Raw genomic sequence first — 20,231 nt, 5'->3', positions numbered from 1 at the left:
TAGATTAACGCGATATTCCGGATTATGTTTATGGACTTTTTGACACCATATGCGGTTGTATAAGGGGTTTGTGTCATTTAGTTATTCTGCGAATGCAAAAAATATACGTTTATAGAGAACATCAGCTAATTATAACGGGTTTTTCGGTACACGAATAACGCTCTCAAACGCTTGCGCGCTGACCGAAATCGAACCTGTTATTACGTGTGATGTTGGTATTAGCAATAAATTAACACTTCTTCAACGGCATTTACCCATGTTATTTACGAAACATTTCCACTCGTGTATTTGACACGAAATAGCGCTTTTAACTGGGATTTCGGTGAAGTTTTACACGCTTTCTGACACCGAGTGTACCAAAATCCCACACGTTGTTACGTATAAAAGTGATATTAATAATATTAAACATTGCTTATGGGACATTTATCAATCACTATAATTGAAAGTGCAAGACAGCATAATAAGTTTGGTCATTGTCATATATAAAGTAGCGCTGTATGAAGGGGAAATCAGTAAAGCTACCTGTATCAGACGCTTGCGCAGGTACCGACTTCTCCCAAGTTCGGCATTTATTGGTTATATCAGTAATAATAAATCTTATTAAGTGGCATTTATCGATTCGATTCTATTAAAATAGAAAAATATAATCGTTTTCACTTGTTTCTGACACACACAAAACTCGATTTATAACGGGGATTTCGTTAAGTTACGCAAAGTTGGTACCAATCTTCTCTATTATTCTACAAGCACACGTGATATAATTCATACTTAATAATGCGTAGTTATTTCTAACATAGCATTTCCAGGTTTTTAAATAAATAAATGCTCCATAAGTGTGATCTCGGTAATTCTACACATTGAAGCTTCCACCTGCTCTTGTCAAGACCACATTTCCGCGTTTGAAATGGTATATATTTAATTAATCTAACTTATGGATACATAAACCTATTCATACCGTTTTTGCCTTATTTCATTTCCGCTTTTTTTTTCGAACAATCAAAAGAAACTCGTTGAAAAAATGAGAACTAGGCATTCGATCTCAAAGGTGGAAAAACGAAACGAAACGTAAACGTGATTAAAAGCGTTCATTGGTGACATCACATGTCTGCACATGTGTAGATACCGTTATTAATATAATATATTACGTGTCACCTTCTAATAACATGTATAATGGCAATAAAGTGCATTACTATCAGAGTAATAAAACACAGCACAAATTAGTCTTCATGCTGGGTTTTATTTCTCTTTAAGTAATGCAGATGAACCTCGCTTCTGTATATTAATGACCTAGTAACTGATAAAACTATTTTTAAAAGACGTGAAATATTATGTGATAATCAGATCGATAACATAAACTATTTAAATCTGCTAGTATATCCGATAAATAATATATTATAATTGTCTTTGACATTGTTGACGTTCAGTTGTTCGTGGTGACGACCGCATGCATTTATACATCTCTTACACTTCTCAAGATCTCTTTTCGGCTTTGGAAACGATATAAATTAAATGTCACCAACTGATCTTTCACGATATCCGTTTTCCGAGTAACATAATCCCCATCGACACCGTTTAACCATTTTTAATCTACTTTTTTTAAGCGGAAAACAAAAAAAACTCGCTAAAGTAAAAGTGAACCTATACATAGCTTGTCTAGAAAATGGCGGACAGTTCGTTGCTAACTAACGCGCCCGATTAATCGATCGCTGATTGGTAGATCAGTTCTTAGTTAAGAACTTGATTGACAGGCGGCGTCATATCAATTGCCATCAATGTTGTTTTGACAATATGTGAAAATCTCATCGCAATCGGTCTCTTAGTAGTAACAATTAAGTAATTAGGTCCCCAAAATACACGTGTAAAAACCGTTATATCTCTTTTAACTTTAATTTGCACTAATTAACATATGTGATAAATCTGCAAACTGTTAATTTGACGACGTCACGTAAAAAAGTATTATTACCCAGACACTTATCAAGAAAACAACATATTGTATTAACTAGCATATCTCAATCAAACAATATATCTTTCAAATTGGTTGAAAACGGAAACAGTTCAGACACGTTCCCCTACTATAGCAGGATTGCCCGACCTTGCAAAGGCTCAGTCTATGACTAAAGCATTATTGACACAGGTCGCTAACGATTCAGTGGAAGAAAACATTTTCAATTCGGAAATATTTTAATTAATCAAGAAATTGTGTTATGTGACCTACTGAAGTGAAGTAATTATTACAAAAAACAAATATCTCGGATAACCGAAAACAAAACAAAATGTCGGAAATGACGTTCGGAAATGACCGATTTCGGCTAAAAGAATGTATAAATAATCGTTGGTACTTGAATTCGTGGTTCAGTAGAACAACGAAATCCACGAAAATTCGTACCACACGAAATTTAATGGTTTTACAGTATTATTTGTTAAGCATGTGCGTAATGAATCGCTGCGGAGCGAATTTGTATAAATATCATTTTCTGTTTCACTTTAAATGAGACACTGTTAGAATAAATCATAATATTATTATGTAAAACAACAGCAACACAAATATAAACGAATGTTTACCCATGTACCTTTGTACCTAATACGATTAAATACCCGATACATCACTTTAAAAACAGAAAGAGTCGAAAGTAAACTCGATACAAAATATCTATTGTTAGACAACTTGAACATTTTGGCATTTTATTTTATTTGCCTAACCAGTATATAATTACTCACACGGGCATTTCATACACGCTTGGTTTTTCACTATTACTGAACATCTCTAGTGTTTGTTGGTATCAGTTTGGGATAATTATCAAAGAATTAATATACAGCAGATATGTCAGTCGACATATTTCGTAACCAGTGTCTGTCTGAAACAAAAGGTATGTCCAAAATGTGTTCGTTTTGGGAAGATACTGTAGAGTTGTGCCCGGCACATCAAGATGGTTCCCGGTCGAAATAATATAGTTCTTGATTGATATACATATTGCTTTTTCGACAACCTAAGATACAAATAATTTAAATTAAATATGAATGTTCCGCGTTACAATATGATCGTGCTGGGCTAAACACATCGGGCAAACTCACATTGGTTTTAACCATGGATTCGTTTTTTGTGTTTTGAAGATTTTTGCTCGTGTCAAAAATATCTAACTATGCTTTGCATGTTTAATGATATAATTATAGGGTTAAATGTTGTTCGTAGATCCGGCGACAGTCACAAGTTTTTACATAAACGAAATGCAAGAGGAATTTAAGGTGACACTCATAGAAAGTGGCAATGGAAGTATTAATTGCGTTGGCGATGGAAAACCCAAACCAACGCTTGCATTGATAAAACATTCTGCAGAAGACGAACACAACACGACGTTATACACCGTCAATAGCACTCATCTGCGTTACAATACTTCACTTGGCAGCCAGCATTCTGGGCAATATACTTGCGTATCTTCCAACCGTTATGGAAAAGATTATAGAACAATACATTTAATTATTAAAACGTTAGAAGGTATTTAAACTGTCATAAATTGTATAAAAACATATGCATATGGTATAAAAGGGATATCAAATATAGGAAAACATACTTCTTTATAATATTAATAATGTATTTACTATACACATTATTTCTTTTAGATATTGGTAATATAATGCAATGGTCTTCGGTAACACCCACTGAAACAGCAGTTCGCTTACAATGGACTCTCCATGACAATACGTTGATGCACTTAGTGGACAACAGCACTTGCTATGTAGTTTACAAGACTAAGGGAGAAACAGAATGGACCAATATTATCAAAGAGCTCAACAAGACGGTTACGCAGACGACATTAATTCTGGATCTCCAACTGAACAACCTGCGTCCTCATACGCAGTATGAAGTTCAACTGATCGCACAGTTACCGTCCGCCAATTACGCAATCGCACCAATCGTAATGTTCAAGACATTGTCGTGTAAGTATGGCGTTAGTGTTCGTGTGTATAGGTTAATTGACTATTGACTTTTTACATCATTTTCTAATGATAAATGCTATTAAACATGTCACAGCTAAGTGTTTGATGCAATATAATAAGGACCTTCTTATTGTAAACGTTCATGTTAAAATCGAAAAATACACGCATTTAATTAAAAACATATTAAAGAATGATAAAATCGATAAATAAAGAATTAAGGAGTACGGAGATGTTTTATCTTTCGAAAGGCGAATATGAAGCCATTTGTTCGTTTTTCACGTATATTGCTGTAGGGGTCTTAATTAAGTGTATACCATGTATAAGGTTTTAAGCAATATATATATATATATATATATATATATATTTATTTATAAAGTTCAAATGTGTCGATATATATTGTATATTTATTACATATTTATTATAGTCTTTAACCGTTTATGTATGTATTAGTTTCAAACGTGACGGGAATAGACATTATTGTTGCGCCTATCGCCTGTTCGATTTTTCTAATATGCCTTGGCATACTGCTGCGACTGTGTATGAACAGGTCAATGCGTGGTCGGGAGCGAGCAGGTAAGAACCAATGTGCATGATATATAGAGAATAACAGGTTACTGCCTAATCTTTTTGAAATATATCAGGCAAGGCTTATAATAATATAACGTCGAAGCTTGCCGAGCCGTTATTTTATTCGTACCGAGCCTGATATATTACAAAAATATCAGGCAGTAACCTGTTTGTTTTTTGTTTATCATACATCTACGTCTCCGATTTTAAAGAAATAGTAAAAAAATCACTATAAAACTGCACTTTAAGCGGGAAAGAAAATGACTTTTGTCGTTTGACGTGTTAATAATGACGTTATGAGCACGCGCGCTTAATATTTGTAATTTTTTTTTTGCTGTTTGTGTTGCATTTTGTGTTTAATATATATTACATCTTGGTATCAAATTGTTTGTTTTATTGATTCTGATTCGATTTTACTAAGACTCATTACTTTATAGTTGAATCCGAGTAATATTACCATCCTCCACACAGGACTGATATAAGAACTTCCTGTTGACCATGATATAAAAATATATCAGGCAACGTTATATCAAGCAGATATCAATGCGGTGGTATGATAAAACAATTTATCGACTGAATCCTAACGCACGGTTGAAGGTGGAAATTCATTGCATATGTACAATAAATGCATTTGGTGTATATGCAAGTCTATATGCACCATATTTACATTCTCAAAGCAGAATTGCGTGTACTCAAAAAACGAAATTATCTTATAAATCGTTGAGCAGATGTACTTTTAGAACTTCAGAAAACGTTAACTGGTGTTGTTTTCACAGGTACCCCTTTTGTGCAATTAGATACCAATAACTGTAAATATTTAACAAAAATCCAGCAAACAAAGCATCAATATAAAATTTACTTGCAGTGATAGACAACTTAAGTAGGCAAGAACCAATATCTTTGAATATAATGCGAGCGGAAGAAAATACACGCCAAATAATTCCACTACAAGACGAAGACCACTACGACTTCATTGATAGCAACAGAACAATTTCATGCATTAGCCCAAAAGGCACGCAAGATTCGCATACTGATTCACTACCTTTTCTGACTTTTGATGGAACAAATCAACATGGTATGTAACAAGTACACAGATGATTTAGAACACTTTATCTAATAAATATTATTTACGACATCAACATGGAATTACTTCCATATCTTATGGAAACATGAAAACATATCGTAGAGCTAATTGAAATCAAGCGTGTCGTTTCGTTTTCTTCATGTTCTCAGTCACATTGTTGTTTTGTTTATAGTGACGCATTTTCAATAATGTTTTAAGTAATCATTTATATTTGTCTGTCTTCCTATAAAGTAGAAGTACGTTACATTTGTATTTTAACGCATGTTATTATGTGTGTTGTTTTTCAGATGAAATAGGTTTGCAAGCACAAACGTATGTAATTCAATTATTTGGGTTGGATTGTTGAGCAACTCTATGTTGACGCTTAATTGCGGTTTAATAATCGCTTTACGTCAATCTCCTTTTATAATGATTATGTTAAATTGTTTAAAGATCAAACACATGTAAACAACTACAGAACATTTTAAATGGAAATTTTATCTTCGTAGTTGTGTGTTTTGTTTTTCAAAGGTAAATACATGAACATTCTAGTATTTATTTTAGTAGCACGAATTCATTATAATGGTTACAATGTATTAATTTGAACACATGTCGGTGTATACGCCAATAGTTCTTTGAGTAACTAGATTATATATTCTGATTATGCATATAATACACAAGTACTTCCACTGGTTTTACTATTCACGTGATGGTAAATGCATAGGGGACATCAAATCAATTACGAGTTCCTGAATCGCACTGGGAAACCGGCTATGGAGCAGTACCATTCAATTGGCGACGCTGCAGAATACATTTCTGGTATATATGTTGAGCTTCATAAAAAAAACTGCCATACGTTATAAATGTAAACCTACATTTATATCAAATTATTAATCTCACAAGTGTACAGCTTTATTTTTGGTTGTTTAAGTAGAAGCGTCAGCAACATTTTATATGCATCAGAAGTAATAGTTATATTAAAAGTGTTTGTATTATTAGCATAAGAAGCAGGAGTAGCAGGTGCAGCACACATAGAAAGCAGCGGCAGTAGCAATAGAAGTTGCAACAGTTGTATTTTAAGAAGTAGAAGTAGTAGTAGTAGCAGTAGTAGTGGAAGAAGTAGTAGTGTTGGTGGTGGTGGTTGTGGTGGTGGTGGCGGTGCTGGTGCTGGTGGGTTGGGTGTTTGTGGGTGGGTGGGCATTGGGTGGGTGTTTTTTTGAAGGTTGGGTGGGTGGGTTGGTTCGATGGATGGATGGTTGGGTGGGTGATTCGATGGATGGGTTTGGGTGGGTGGTTTTTTGGGTGAGTTTGAGTGAAAGGGTGGGTGGATGGTTGGTGGGTGGTGGTTGTGGATGTGGTGGTTGTTGTTGTTGGTGTTGAAGTAGTAGTAGTAGTAGTAGAAGTTGCAATAGTTATAGGAGTACTACTAGTGGTAGTAGACGTTATAGCAGTAGTAAGTAGTAGTAGTAATAGTAGTAGTAGTAGTAGTAGTAGTAGAAGTAGTAGTAGTAGTAGTAGTTGTAGTAGTAGTAGTAGTAGTAGTAGTAGTAGTAGTAGTAGTAGTAGTAGTAGTAGTAGTAGTAGTAGTAGTAGTAGTAGTAGTAGTAGTAGCAGTAGTTGTTGTAGTAGTAGTAGTAGTAGTAGTAGTAGTTGCAGTAGTAGTAGTAGTAGTAGTAGTAGTTGTAGTAGTAGTAGTAGTAGTAGTAGTAGTAGTAGTAGTAGTAGTAGTAGTAGTAGTAGTAGTAGTAGAAGTAGTAGTAGTAGTAGTAGTAGTAGTAGTAGTAGTAGTAGTAATAGTAGTGGTAGTAGTAGTAGTAGTAGTAGTAGTAGAAGTAGTAGTAGTAGTAGTAGTAGTAGTAGTAGTAGTAGTAGTAGTAGTAGTAGTAGTAGTAGTAGTAGAAGTAGTAGTAGTAGTAGTAGAAGTAGTAGTTGTAGTAGTAGTAGTAGTAGTCGTAGTAGTAGTATAGTAGTAGTAGTAGTAGTAGTAGTAGTAGTAGTAGTAGTAGTAGTAGTAGTAGTAGTAGTAGTAGTAGTAGTAGTAGTAGAAGTAGTAGTAGTAGTAGTAGTAGTAGTAGCAGCAGTAGTAGAAGTTGTAGGAGAAGAAGAAGTAATAGAAGTAGTAATAGTAGTTTTTGTTTACATGGACATTTACTTATTGCTGTTGTTTAAGTAGTAGTAGTGGTACTATTAACGGGTTTTTGACATGATGATTCTGAAAATTTAATTATATCTCATCTTTTTTTACAGATAGCGGTAGTTCAATCACAGATTCTACTATCTCCGACAAATGTTTACAGTATCTAACAGGTCAGATAATTAAGTCAAGATTTTCATTAAAGGGACTATTCTTGTTCGATCACCTTCATAAAATATAATGTTAACAATAATATAATACTATCATAACACACTTGAATATATTATATTCAAGTGTGTTATGATAGTATTATATTATTGTTAACAGTATTAACAGTTAACAGTCACTCACATTATGTAATTCAACAATGTTGTCGTACGTCAAGCGCTTGTTTTAAGTACATATAACTGTGTATGTTATAAGTTTGAAATTGATTGGTTTCATAATTAGGTAAACGCTCTGTATTGGTCAATTGCCTATACGTATTTAGCATTAAAAGACAATATCGAGTACGTAACCTTGGAATAACCAGTTTTTGTATTTTTTGTAAGATATCTTCGTGGGTATGGCTACCAGAACCCTCGACCTAAAGGCGGAGGCAACATCAAATTTGTTGTTATGGCACACATAATTAATACATTTGTAGAAAGAAAAGAGAAAACAAATAACATGAACTACATCAAAAATATTTTTTTCAGTGATTGACATCGAACCTATTCCATCGGAAAGGTAATTTGTAGTTAACTTCTAACTATTAAGTTAAATAATACATCACGAGCTGGCAATGCAGATAATTGTGTTTTGGGATATCAAACATTATGGACGGGATTAATTAGACATAACTATGATAGAAAATGCGACTGTTATTATTTAGAACTGCGGATCTTTCCAAACATAAGGAATACCACATGTGTTTGAAAACTTTTTTTTTAAGTCAACCTTATGCATTATTGAAAAGTTTTGCTCTTATTGATCTTAGCAAACTGATGTTACCTATTTTGTTAGCAGTGTCCTAGCCAGTACATATGATGATGTTGCGAATGCATCGAGAAGCGCACACATATAACATACGTGGCGCTATATAGAACATGGGTATGCTATTTTTTACGAGTATATTATTATTTAAATATTGGATATATTGCAAATCACAATGTGTTGAATTATCGATTAAGTGGTCATGCTACCCTAATTAACTCCGTTGAAGGTATTTGTATAAAAAGTGTGTTAAAATCGTACTGTTTCAGGAAACGGTTCTTTTCGTCTTGAGAAGTTCGCGAAAACGAAAGACTTAACAAATGTTGTGTAAATTGTACTTTTATTCTTATGATTCAACGTTAGTGGATACCCGTTATATTGTTTTACAATGATGTTACCATAAGTATGATGATGCTTACCATCATCGCGCAGTCTACACTGTATTCCACGTATTCTCTTAATTCGTTTCGTAAACTGTTTTATCTTATGTATGGTGGTTTCCTGAGGCAGGTATTATTGAGAGCTTCATTTATTCCTTATAGACTAGACACAGTGATCAGTATGTATCTGAGTTGAGAGTTAATGTTGATTCATCAACTTCATTACTATTATATAAAAAACTAAAACCTCTTTTTGAAATATCTGTGCATTTAGATGTCATGGACATTAAATTCATAGAAACATGATTGCTAAAATACGTATATCGTCACATAATTTGTTAATGGAAACTGGTAGACATTATAACATTATCAGAAATTTTAAAAATTTGTATTTCATGTTGTCTGAACGATTTAAAAGACGAATATAACTTTATACTTAAATGTCCATTTTATTTAGAAGAAAAATCCAAATACATGTCGAAACACTTCTCAATAAGACCAAGTATGCATACATGTTTGAAACGTTTAAATAAATGGACCCTTATGAACTTAGCAATTTACTGTATAACATTTTTTTAATAAAAGAGATAATTGTATCTTTCTTTAAATTAACGCTTATTATTGTAATTTATGAACCGTTTATATGAAATGAATGTACTGTGTATTTGCCTGTTAACGCTGATTTTTGCTTACAAGTGCAGTCTATTATTCAATAAATGTGATTTTGTGTGCCCTTTTTCCACTGATTTTTGTTAGCATATGGTTTACATTCTCAATTCACTGTGTATATAAACATACAATACCCTCACGCATTATGCATTATTATCCTTAATACCTTTTTAACGCATGTATGAATGTATTATAATATTAATCACAAAGAGCTGTAAAATGCTTAAGTGAATAAAATATGTGTTCTGTTAATATATATTCATATTATTTCTTTGTTTAAATCATTGACAATGAATACTTAATGCAAATTTAACTACTGGTTATTGATATTTGCTTTATCGTATTTTACATTATTCGAACATAATTAATAAAAGATTTTTATTTCATTATCTTTTTTAAAAGTATCATGCATAAATTTTGATTTATCTACCGCAGATATAATAGAACTTGTATGGACATGCAAATGAAGTTGTGGCATACCACTGCAATCGACATTCTGTGATGGCTGCAATAGCACCATAATAGATTATGAAAAAATGCATACATAATAGTTTGTTTGTTTCTATGTTTATTTCTGGATTTTAAGTTAATATATTTAATCTCTCGTTTAATTAATAGAATTCAACTCTCAAACGAATGCATGTTACTCTTTAAATGCAGATTAAAATAGCAAATTAAATCAGTAATTTTGAAATCAATGTGCTGAATGAATTAAGGTTTGCGTCATATGAAATAAAACTTTCTCTATTGAAATAGTACGTTGCGAATAATAAAGGATTTATAATCGTTTTTCTTAACTATTCAGGCGGCGAATTACCATTCTATGTTTATGACTTAAGAGGTCATATTACGGTTTATCAACATTTTTGTCTGACATTTGTGACAATACATTATTTTCTTTTATTTCCGTATCGTTCATGTAGTGTATGAACCGATCTAACTTAAAGCGAAGAGGTATTAAAAACTTAAAACGTTATTCAAGATTACATGGCAATTACTTTGACATTGTTCACACATGCTTACTATCTCTTTTTTCGGAAACAGATTAAGCGCAAGTTGTATGAACATGAATATACATTTATACTATGAAAAAATCTTAGGACATATAACGTTTTGTCATTTAAACTCTAGACACAAAACATGACAACAATATAATCTGTTCTGATTTCATTCTAAAGTTTTGATAAACAGTACGTTTTAAGAACAAAATAAAGTTATTTCATGTGAAGGTAATGGCTGATATTGATATGATTGACACCGTTTCATCGGAACATCTCAGTTCGATCGCAATGCTGGAACTGGCCATCGCTAAAAACTGTGATGATGACTACATACAAATCACATAGTTATTATATTCCATCACAATACCATATAAAAGGGTATACGTTGGAATAACATTGTTTGAGTCGCCGTTCGTGCGGCCCTTGAGTTCCTTGTTCAGGGCATAGAAAACTTCTGAGGTATCAACATTAAACTTCGTAGGTGCATATTGTATTTGAAGGTCGGTGCAATGAACAAGAAACATAATTGTATCTACCATAATTGCATGGTAATTGCCCTTTGTAAACGTGCTTAAATGTTGTCTGTAGCTTTTCTCCTCCTTGGGAGGAGGGGTTGGGGTAAGGTTGTTTGTTATGTGTGTATTAATTTTTAATAGATTGATGACGTTCTTAAAGTATTTCAATCACATTCAGGTGACCTACTGACAGACCACTACATGAGACCGACGGAGTAGCTTTGTATAATGTATACAGAGAGGGCATTGAAACGAACTTTAGAGAATCTATTTGGATCGAATTCAGTTCAAATTATTGAAATAGAAAAACAAAACTTTGATATCTGTCCATTTACTTGTTTATGGATATAAATTATTAAACGGCCAGAGGTATTACGTTTGTTAAGTATATGCAGAACCCTTATTGTATGTAGAAAAGTTAATGCAATGGTTCTGGTATGTTTTAACACTTTTTATACATAACTATCGAATAAATTGTCCACCCGTGGTTATTGTACCTGTTATTGCATAACAAAGACGATAATGTGATATACTTCAGGTTAATTTGGAAAATACATCGCACACAATTCATATGTTCTTGAAGGTTAAGTTCATTTGGGGCAAATGCGTAACTTCGCAAATAGCGTATGAAAATCTCAATTTCATTCTGTCAACGAATTGTGAGCAAGGCATATGTGCCTCGCTTTGTTTTAATGTATTATTCCTTAACTTTCAAATGTTATAATTGTTTTATTGTTCAATTGCAATGGATATTGATCACCAAACGGTTAATGCATTATGTATAATTAACTATTTGCAATATGCATTTGAAAAAAAGCAGAAAATAAACACACAACTGGACGTTAGATACAAAGAGATACGTTAGAGATTATCAAGTAGATAATACCAGTGAAAGATAACCTGATCAGTTTGCTCTGGGTTTTCGCCAAGTTGTCTCGGACATTTTTTGAATAATAGAAATAATAGCGTTTTAATTGTAAAATTTGACCTGATCAACAACCTGAAAATGTATGGCCTCCGTTTATTTTCAACAGAAGCATAGTAGTTATTTATTTACCATGAGTTATTTATTAAATTTATCATTAATGCAACATTAATACATCCGTATATGTATGCCATGTGTAACATTTATAGTTATTTTTTTATTATATAACTCAAGAATCTGGCGTCTTTAACGTAACATATGTTGTTAAAAAAGTATTTGAAGGATATGAACGTTTGATAGCATCTGATCATTTTATTGATGCCAAGATACATTTTTACATCTGCACTACTGAACAAAAGATTCTACAACATGAAACTCCGCAAACCATTCGTTTAACTGTTGTAATCGCCTTGTAACGATTTATTAAATGCATGTTCACTTCTCTTCCGTCATTACAAAAGAAGTGATGGTGATTCATTCGTATTTTTCTTGGGCGTACAATGTAACATTTTGATCTCTCTAATACTTACATGTATTAAAATACATGTTAAAACATACTCGGAGTGTTGATTATTGTCTGTAGCTAGCTTCATTCATAATCAGTCGAAAGGCTTGCCGTATCTAAAAGATGTATTATTAAATTTTGTTATATTATTATATACTTTCATATTCAAAATAAAAATGCATAACTATTCCTATTTAATTAAACTATTTATCCTTTACCGTTCTGAAGTCGAACTGTTTTTTTAAATAATACAATTGTACACAAAGTATGTGCCTTTACGGATTGTTATCCCGTTTGATAAATAAAAGCAAGAGATCAATGGTAAGATTTTATTTTTTCCATGAAATGGATTACGTGGCCTGGTAAAGTGTACCAATGCAAACCTGTACTTCTTTAGAATACTAGAAAAGCCATTCTTTAGATACGCAAGTATTGTGCAATATAGTAGGTTGGCGCAATACATGGGTATAAGCAACAAAAGAACGTATCATTACATCATTTCTTGACACAAATTCTGCATACCATTAATCCCATTTTCACCGTCAGAAGTACATGATTTAATTCTCAACTCTTACGCAAGCATCACATTTTATTGATACGTTTTCCGTCATTTAAGAAACAGAAATGCACCTCGTTTCTTAAACCCCACTAAAAGTCCTCAAACATAGTTCTGGTCAATGTTGACGTTATAATTAACTATGTCTAGGAATTTCGCATTTGTTACGATAAAGATGAAATTCATTTTGTTGTTCAAAATTGGAAATAATTTAAAAAACAAAATATACTGAATTTAAAAACACTTTTTGTTAAATTAACTGCATTTAACGCACCCTAAAGTAGGCTTAACCCAGAAATATTGTCTACCTTAATACTTAATCACACCTGTGCGATAAAGTTTACCCGGCAGATTGTGAAAACGATATCACAAATATGCAAGCAAGTTTTGAAACCGTAGATTGTGCAGCTTACCAAGTGTCATTTGATGGTAGACGAGCATTTGTTATACAATCGGATGTCCGTGTGTGTCATCTCTTAGGTACGTGACTTACTAATATTAAATCGAATTATATTAAAGGATAACATGTTTAATATTGTGTGCGAACATTAAATGCATGCAAGACGTAAATATATCGATTAGACTTAGAAATAAACCAAATGTTGACACGCTAACTCTTTTAAAGATATATTATTATGATATATAATGTATAATTGCAAAACGCACCTGTTCAGATGTAATTATAGCTCAGACTGATTAGAAAAAGAAGACTTTTAACAAAATTACAATTATCAACATCATCGCCGTATCTTTAAATAAAATGTATTTTAAGGGCTCTGCTCCACATGACTTTTTTAATCTATTTAATATGGAAAACAGCAGAAATATTGTTTGTACCGTAGTGTATGTAATTGAAGATTATAGTTTATAAATAAATAATATGGATTATCTTTAAAAACAAACACTGTTCAATTGGCTGTTAAATATTCAGAACATTTTAGGTTAATTTCGCCCGGCACTGTTTGGAACGCACTCAAATGTCCAAAAAAGGCAAACCCAACACAAATTACACGAAGCTGCATTTGTGATATTGAACGCAAAACACCAAAATAACGACTTAAACACCGATCAATCTATATATTGTCCTTGATTATATCTGAAGCACTTACAAAGTGGCCTTAATTTTTTTGCAGTTGACGTGCGTTCTAAATGTGTGTGCAACACTGCTTTATTTTGCATGATGTTCACAAAATAAATAAGTTACATATCCTCATGGTCAAAACATGATTTCATTGGTCCGTGATGATTCTTGTAGCTGTGCCAGTATAAAGTCGAATGTGTGTTCATTTTTGGACTCTGTGAACATGTAGAGTGCTAAAGTGTTTATCATTGTTTTATTAACGTATTTATTTCATTCAATTATAGTGGTCTGTATGAACGGAGTGAATGCCAAACATTAAAACAAGGGACACAATTGTCAACAAGTTTTCAATTTGAAAAAAAAAGTCTGATAAAGGGAAACAATTCAAAATGTGCATTGTTACTAATTGTTCCTATCTCCCCCCCTTGTGTCAAATTCAATCTATTTAAGTCGTGGCGACCTTGATTTCAATTTTTTTTAAAGTCTGAAAAAGGGAGACAATTCAACATGTGCATTGATACTGATTGTTTCTGGTTACCCCCTTGTGTCAAATACCATCTATTTTAAGTCGTGGCGACCTTGACCTTGGAGATATTGAAGTAATTCTTTCGCATGGCACACCGACAAATTATTGTGAACATATGTACCGAGTAATTTTAAAATCTCACAATGAATGACATAGTAACGGCCCGGACAAGATCATTTTTGACCATTTTTTACCTTTGAACTCAAAGAGTGACATTGACGTTGCATAAATCGACGTAATTCTTTCGCATCTCACACCGTCCAATGATGGTGAACGAATTGGAAAAAAGATTTTAAAATCTCACAATGAACGACGTATTTATGGTCCGGACAAGCTTGTTCCGCCCGCCCTCCCGCCGACATTCACCAATCTAATAACCAGTTTTGTCCTTCGGAAAACCTGGTTAATAAAATTTGTTTGTAGTATCTTAAAATGATTACTATTTTAGTTGAATACACATTCGTTTCAGAGATAATAGTAAAATACAAAGTTTGTAGGAGATAATTAATTTGCAATAGGCACTAATTTATATGCTATTGTTTACCTATTTTTATTACAGACAAACAAAATGGCAGATTTTAAAGATTTATTAGCTAACAACGGATATGGCAATTAGATGAAATGCTCCTTAGCACAAAATAGTGTTCGCATCATTCTAAGAAGGTGGTGGAATCAGAGATGGATGCTTTTCAGAAGGACATACCGCAAAGTATTCAGTATTCAAAGAGGCTAGCATCAAGCACAACCTGCAATCAATGTCAAACTCATAATCTTCTTCCATGTCCCACTTAAAAACTGTGTCATTTACACCACAAAATATGTTCATTCCACAATGGACCAAGCCTGCAACGTCGACCATGCCCTACACATGGTCTCTGTGATTATAATTGATACACATCGTTTTCGGGGATCGTACTGGAAAAGCACGGACTCTAAAAATGGTGTACCTTTGCATGGACGATTGCAAAGTGTTTTATGCCGACAGATGGTTATACTAACGCAACCTCAGCTGCTGAAACGGATTTTAATGGTTTAATAAATTTTATTATAAACTGCGTGAGATTTCAACGTCATTTCAAAGTAGATTTATCGCAGCGTAGTAATACATGCACGAAGGCACATACATTATTTTTGCTGCATGTAAATACGGAGGTCATTTTTTTTAAAGAACTTAACCACACAATGACTTATTTCCGTATAATATTTAAATCGTTATAATCTTGTATATATATATACTCGGTTTAATCGAAACTAATTTTATTTCTTAACGACCAAAATAAAATTAATCAGAAGATCTTTCGATTTTAACATAAATAATTCTTTGTTCCGGTATTATACATTTGCATGAAATTTCTCTCTGCTGTTCCTAGTGGTACTAACAGATTCCCAAGCATACGATATACGTCTGCACCACCGTATTATGCAATAAGCATGGTGCAACAAAACGTTATCAACTATTATGTCGTTTTTTAGGTCAGGGATCCTTGCAGAGGGTTAAGGCATATCCCTACCTTGAGTATGACCGATGATGAAATGAACAATTTCATAGACACGCTTATCTACATTCTGAATAACCCAGTATTTATGCATATTAATCAGACATCTAGTGAGCAGATTCGTAAGTTGGTAAAGCTTATCAGTAAGATGGTGATATCTAGGTATTACACAATTCGACGGTCAAATTGTTTATCGTAATGTTTTTCAGCTAGAAAGCCATGAAAATGTGTTGACTTTCTACACGGCTGTCCGATCAGAAATGTTGTAGGTCGGCGGGAAAGTGGTAGCAGTATCGTAAAGGTTTTTCCTCGGACACTATCGCTTTACCCCTCCGAACTCAAAAAACACGTTATATGATTTGATCAAAAATATTTGAACCAAAGTCTATCATCCAAGGGACCTAAAGGCCATTGGAAGGGGATAAAGTGCATAGGCCGTGTGGGGAGCACTGTACTACGGCTTTTAATAAATGTGTTAAGCGTTCATAAAATAGGTCACTGTTGTTATTGTAAACATGGAATATAAAAGTAATATGAGAGCCACGCATGTTTAATGAGTGAGCAAAGAATTTGTACGAAAAACCAAAATGTTCAAATCTCTTGCCATTTTCGCTCTATTTCATTTTTTTTGTTTCAGTGGTAAATAAAGTTTGTTAATATATATGTTAAACGTTTTTATAATAAATTGATAACACGCATCGATACTTTATTTATAACACGCGCCAATACTCTATTTGAATGTTAATTGATATTAAACTGTTCAAGAAATACATTTCATCGATTTTAACCAGATCTCACTTTAGTGTAATTACTATGTCAATAACTATAAATGTGATCTTAAACAACATTCATCAGTTCCTTTCAACGTATTATACCTTTGAAATAATAATTATAACGTAAAACAATTGTATTAATTTGTTAACCGCTTAGTCAAATATTTGTTTTCATAAGGATAAAAGCGTTTATAGGATTTGTGTAGGTGTCACTTCAAACCACATTCGAGGTGTTTTTGATTAAATACTTTTGACTTGTGTATACATACAATAATTTTACGGCGACAAAGTGTCAGTTTTTCGGTTTACATATGCATTAATTTGTAAGTCACATGAAATGGATTTGTAAATTGGAACACACATTTATTCCCTATGAATGAATTAGAAATAAATTGGCAAGACAAAGTAATTTATATGAATCTTATATTTACTTTATTAATTAACGTTTGATGTTCATATACCACTGTCACTTATTCAAAATCATTGCTGATAAGGCCTAGAAAGTCCTATATAGATAGATATGGTCTAAGTGTGAAGATCTTTGTGTGTAATCTGATAAGTTTTTACCACAAAAGTTGATTTGATTTGTCATTCCGCGTAACATGACGGACATCTTCAAATTATTATATATAATCGCGAACTAACCTAATATACACATTTTTTCAGGATTCTTTGTATCATGTTGAAATCAACGGACAAGTTTGATAAATCGGGAATCTCTCTTGGTGTTTCGTAACAGACAAAAAATAACGACACGCTAAAAAGAAATAAATTTGATTTTTGAATTTACCTTGTTTTCATGTTCTTTAAGTATATAATTTCAGCACAAATAAATATTTAACAGGTTTACGATTGCACTACTTATCGACTATCCTTGTTTGTAGCTGAAGACAGACACATCAGTCTGGTCATTTCGGTGGCTGACATGAACAGTGCATTGGAAGAGGCAAAACAGTCCATGAAGACATTTTTTGAAACTCTCAAAAAAGAAACCATTGTTGATTTGGACACACAAACATTAAGTTACAGTCTTCAAACAATTAAGACAATACAAGCTACTATAGACGAAGTCCGTTTCATAATACAGCTACAGTCCTCAAGCAACTTGGTATTGCATGATGTATTTCCAGCTGAAAAACATTACGATAAGGAACGTGTTTATTATAACGATCTTAAAAGCATTGAGAGTACAAAAGAAGGCTTTACTACCTTTGAAATTAAAGTAGAAAATTTATAATATCATACTCAGTGTAAGGGAACAACTACGAATTACCCGCAGAGCAATCAATGTATATTATTTTGACTATTTTGCCTTATATAACGAAATGATTCGGTATGTGTATATGTCTTGGCTTGAGCTCAACACCGTTGAGTAGGATACGTGTAAAGTACTCGTTTATGATATAAAGAAAATGTAGACTCGCATTAATAGTGCACATGGAACATAAACTGTTGTTTCAGTAACACATCTTTTCAAGCTACATTATTAAGAACTCGGTATATATAATAAGTTCGTTGATTATTCAACGGAATTTGGAAGTTTATATTATAAAGTCAAACGCGTGAGAAAAAACCTCTCAAGCGGCTTATTTGTCCGAATTTTGATTCTATTATACAATTGATAAGTTAGAGTCTGCGTGTACGCCTGTAACATACTAATAGTATTTAACCTATCGTACACGATTGTGTCTGTTTGTTCTTATAAGTATGAGGATGCTGTATTTTAAAAACCATAAACATGTAAAACTATTTTAGTTGGAACGCCATATGCGAAATAGAAATAGTAAAATAGAAAGAGCTTAATATGTGATTGTATTAGTGCTTAAAACACTTAAAATACGTTTTAACTAACTCTTATCGCGTGGATTTAAATAGTAGATCGTACTACAAATAGGACACAATTTTTGTATTCTACAAAATGTGTTCAAATACTTCCCAAAGGCTAAACTGGATACACGCCGGAGTATCATGATATATAACAACTTATGTATTTAAATATATTTAGAGCATACCACCTAAATATTTTATCAGTGCCTATTGTCTTTTTTAAGGACATTTCATATTTACATACATTGATGAATAACATCCAAGATTACAAATTCATAATAACGTTTAGCAAACCGTTTTGTATTTAAATGTGTATATAATTGAACATACTGTTCGTTTTCCAAGATCAAATATAATAGGAATTGTTTACATTCATTTCTTAATTTGATGCTAATCGATGACAAATTTAAAATTCACGGGGTACTAATTAAGGCTATATTTCTCAGTAAGATTTTCTTATTTCTATTCTATTACCTACATCGATTTTTATACAGTTGACTCCATTGAGTTTTTAAGCAATGTTAAAAAAAAGAAAGAAACAAATAATTTTTCTCCTGTTAACATTCACATATGTATTTTCTTATTATATTTAGAAACTTATTTCAATATATTATATCGAAAGAAAATATTTATCATCAATTAAATAACCAAATTAACTAAATGTATTTTTTAAGAATTTCCTTAATGTAAATGAGAAATAAAGTTGGAACATGACATATTTCTTGTAACAAAAATATAATACTGTTCTGTATTATTTCATAGTATAACTGTTTTATTGTGCTATTGATATGCGAAATATTCATTTAAACTTATCAGTAATCAAATATCTATCTAACCTAATAAGTTTGGGCTAATTATTTCGCAGTACCTGAATTTTTTGCATTTTCAATTATTGTTTAAAGGAAATAATTAATAAATACAGTATGAAATATGAGGATCTTATCGTTAGATTTCTGAACCATCAACATCACTAGTGTGATGATTCGGCTTAACATAACCATTATGGCAATGTAGCCCTAACATTGGATTTAAAAAGGGCTGTTTGCAGTATATAGCGAAAGCATGAGCACTTAAGACTAGTAAACCTGCTTAACATGGAAACGTGTACGTAAGTGAAAACTAACAGTCATTAAGTTAAGGAAAACCCATGAAAAAGCATAACCCCTCTCACTGCTAGAGGTGCTTTTCTAGTTCTGATTTTGACTAGATGCGATTAAGTTCTTTATAACCGCTCTTTTTCACAAAACAAATTCGTTTGTTAGCGATTAAAATATAAACCTAGACATGTTATAGCTCTTCTAC

The 20,231-nt window shown here is 32.5% G+C and overlaps 1 protein-coding gene and 1 long non-coding RNA gene across 2 annotated transcripts in view; both read left to right on the top strand.

Annotated features, from left to right (window-relative positions):
* Window positions 1–20,231, top strand: part of LOC127840808 (uncharacterized) — a 251,389-nt gene that overhangs the window by 5,182 nt on the left and 225,976 nt on the right. The window contains exons 4-11 of the mRNA XM_052369227.1: window positions 3,191–3,493; window positions 3,619–3,936; window positions 4,387–4,509; window positions 5,369–5,578; window positions 5,875–5,899; window positions 6,291–6,385; window positions 7,814–7,873; window positions 8,399–8,429. Coding sequence (XP_052225187.1) covers window positions 3,191–3,493; window positions 3,619–3,936; window positions 4,387–4,509; window positions 5,369–5,578; window positions 5,875–5,899; window positions 6,291–6,385; window positions 7,814–7,873; window positions 8,399–8,429 — 1,165 coding nt within the window. The remainder of the gene's footprint in view (window positions 1–3,190; window positions 3,494–3,618; window positions 3,937–4,386; window positions 4,510–5,368; window positions 5,579–5,874; window positions 5,900–6,290; window positions 6,386–7,813; window positions 7,874–8,398; window positions 8,430–20,231) is intronic.
* On the top strand, window positions 13,608–18,670 carry LOC127840813 (uncharacterized). Its single transcript, XR_008030559.1, has 3 exons — window positions 13,608–13,706; window positions 15,393–15,863; window positions 17,987–18,670. It is a non-coding gene; the product is annotated as an uncharacterized LOC127840813 (long non-coding RNA).

Source organism: Dreissena polymorpha, chromosome 8 (assembly GCF_020536995.1).
Source record: "Dreissena polymorpha isolate Duluth1 chromosome 8, UMN_Dpol_1.0, whole genome shotgun sequence".
Taxonomy (NCBI): Eukaryota; Metazoa; Mollusca; class Bivalvia; order Myida; family Dreissenidae; genus Dreissena; species Dreissena polymorpha.
The sequence above is the reverse complement of the archived record's forward strand: the minus strand, read 5'-3'. Positions and strand labels throughout refer to the sequence as shown.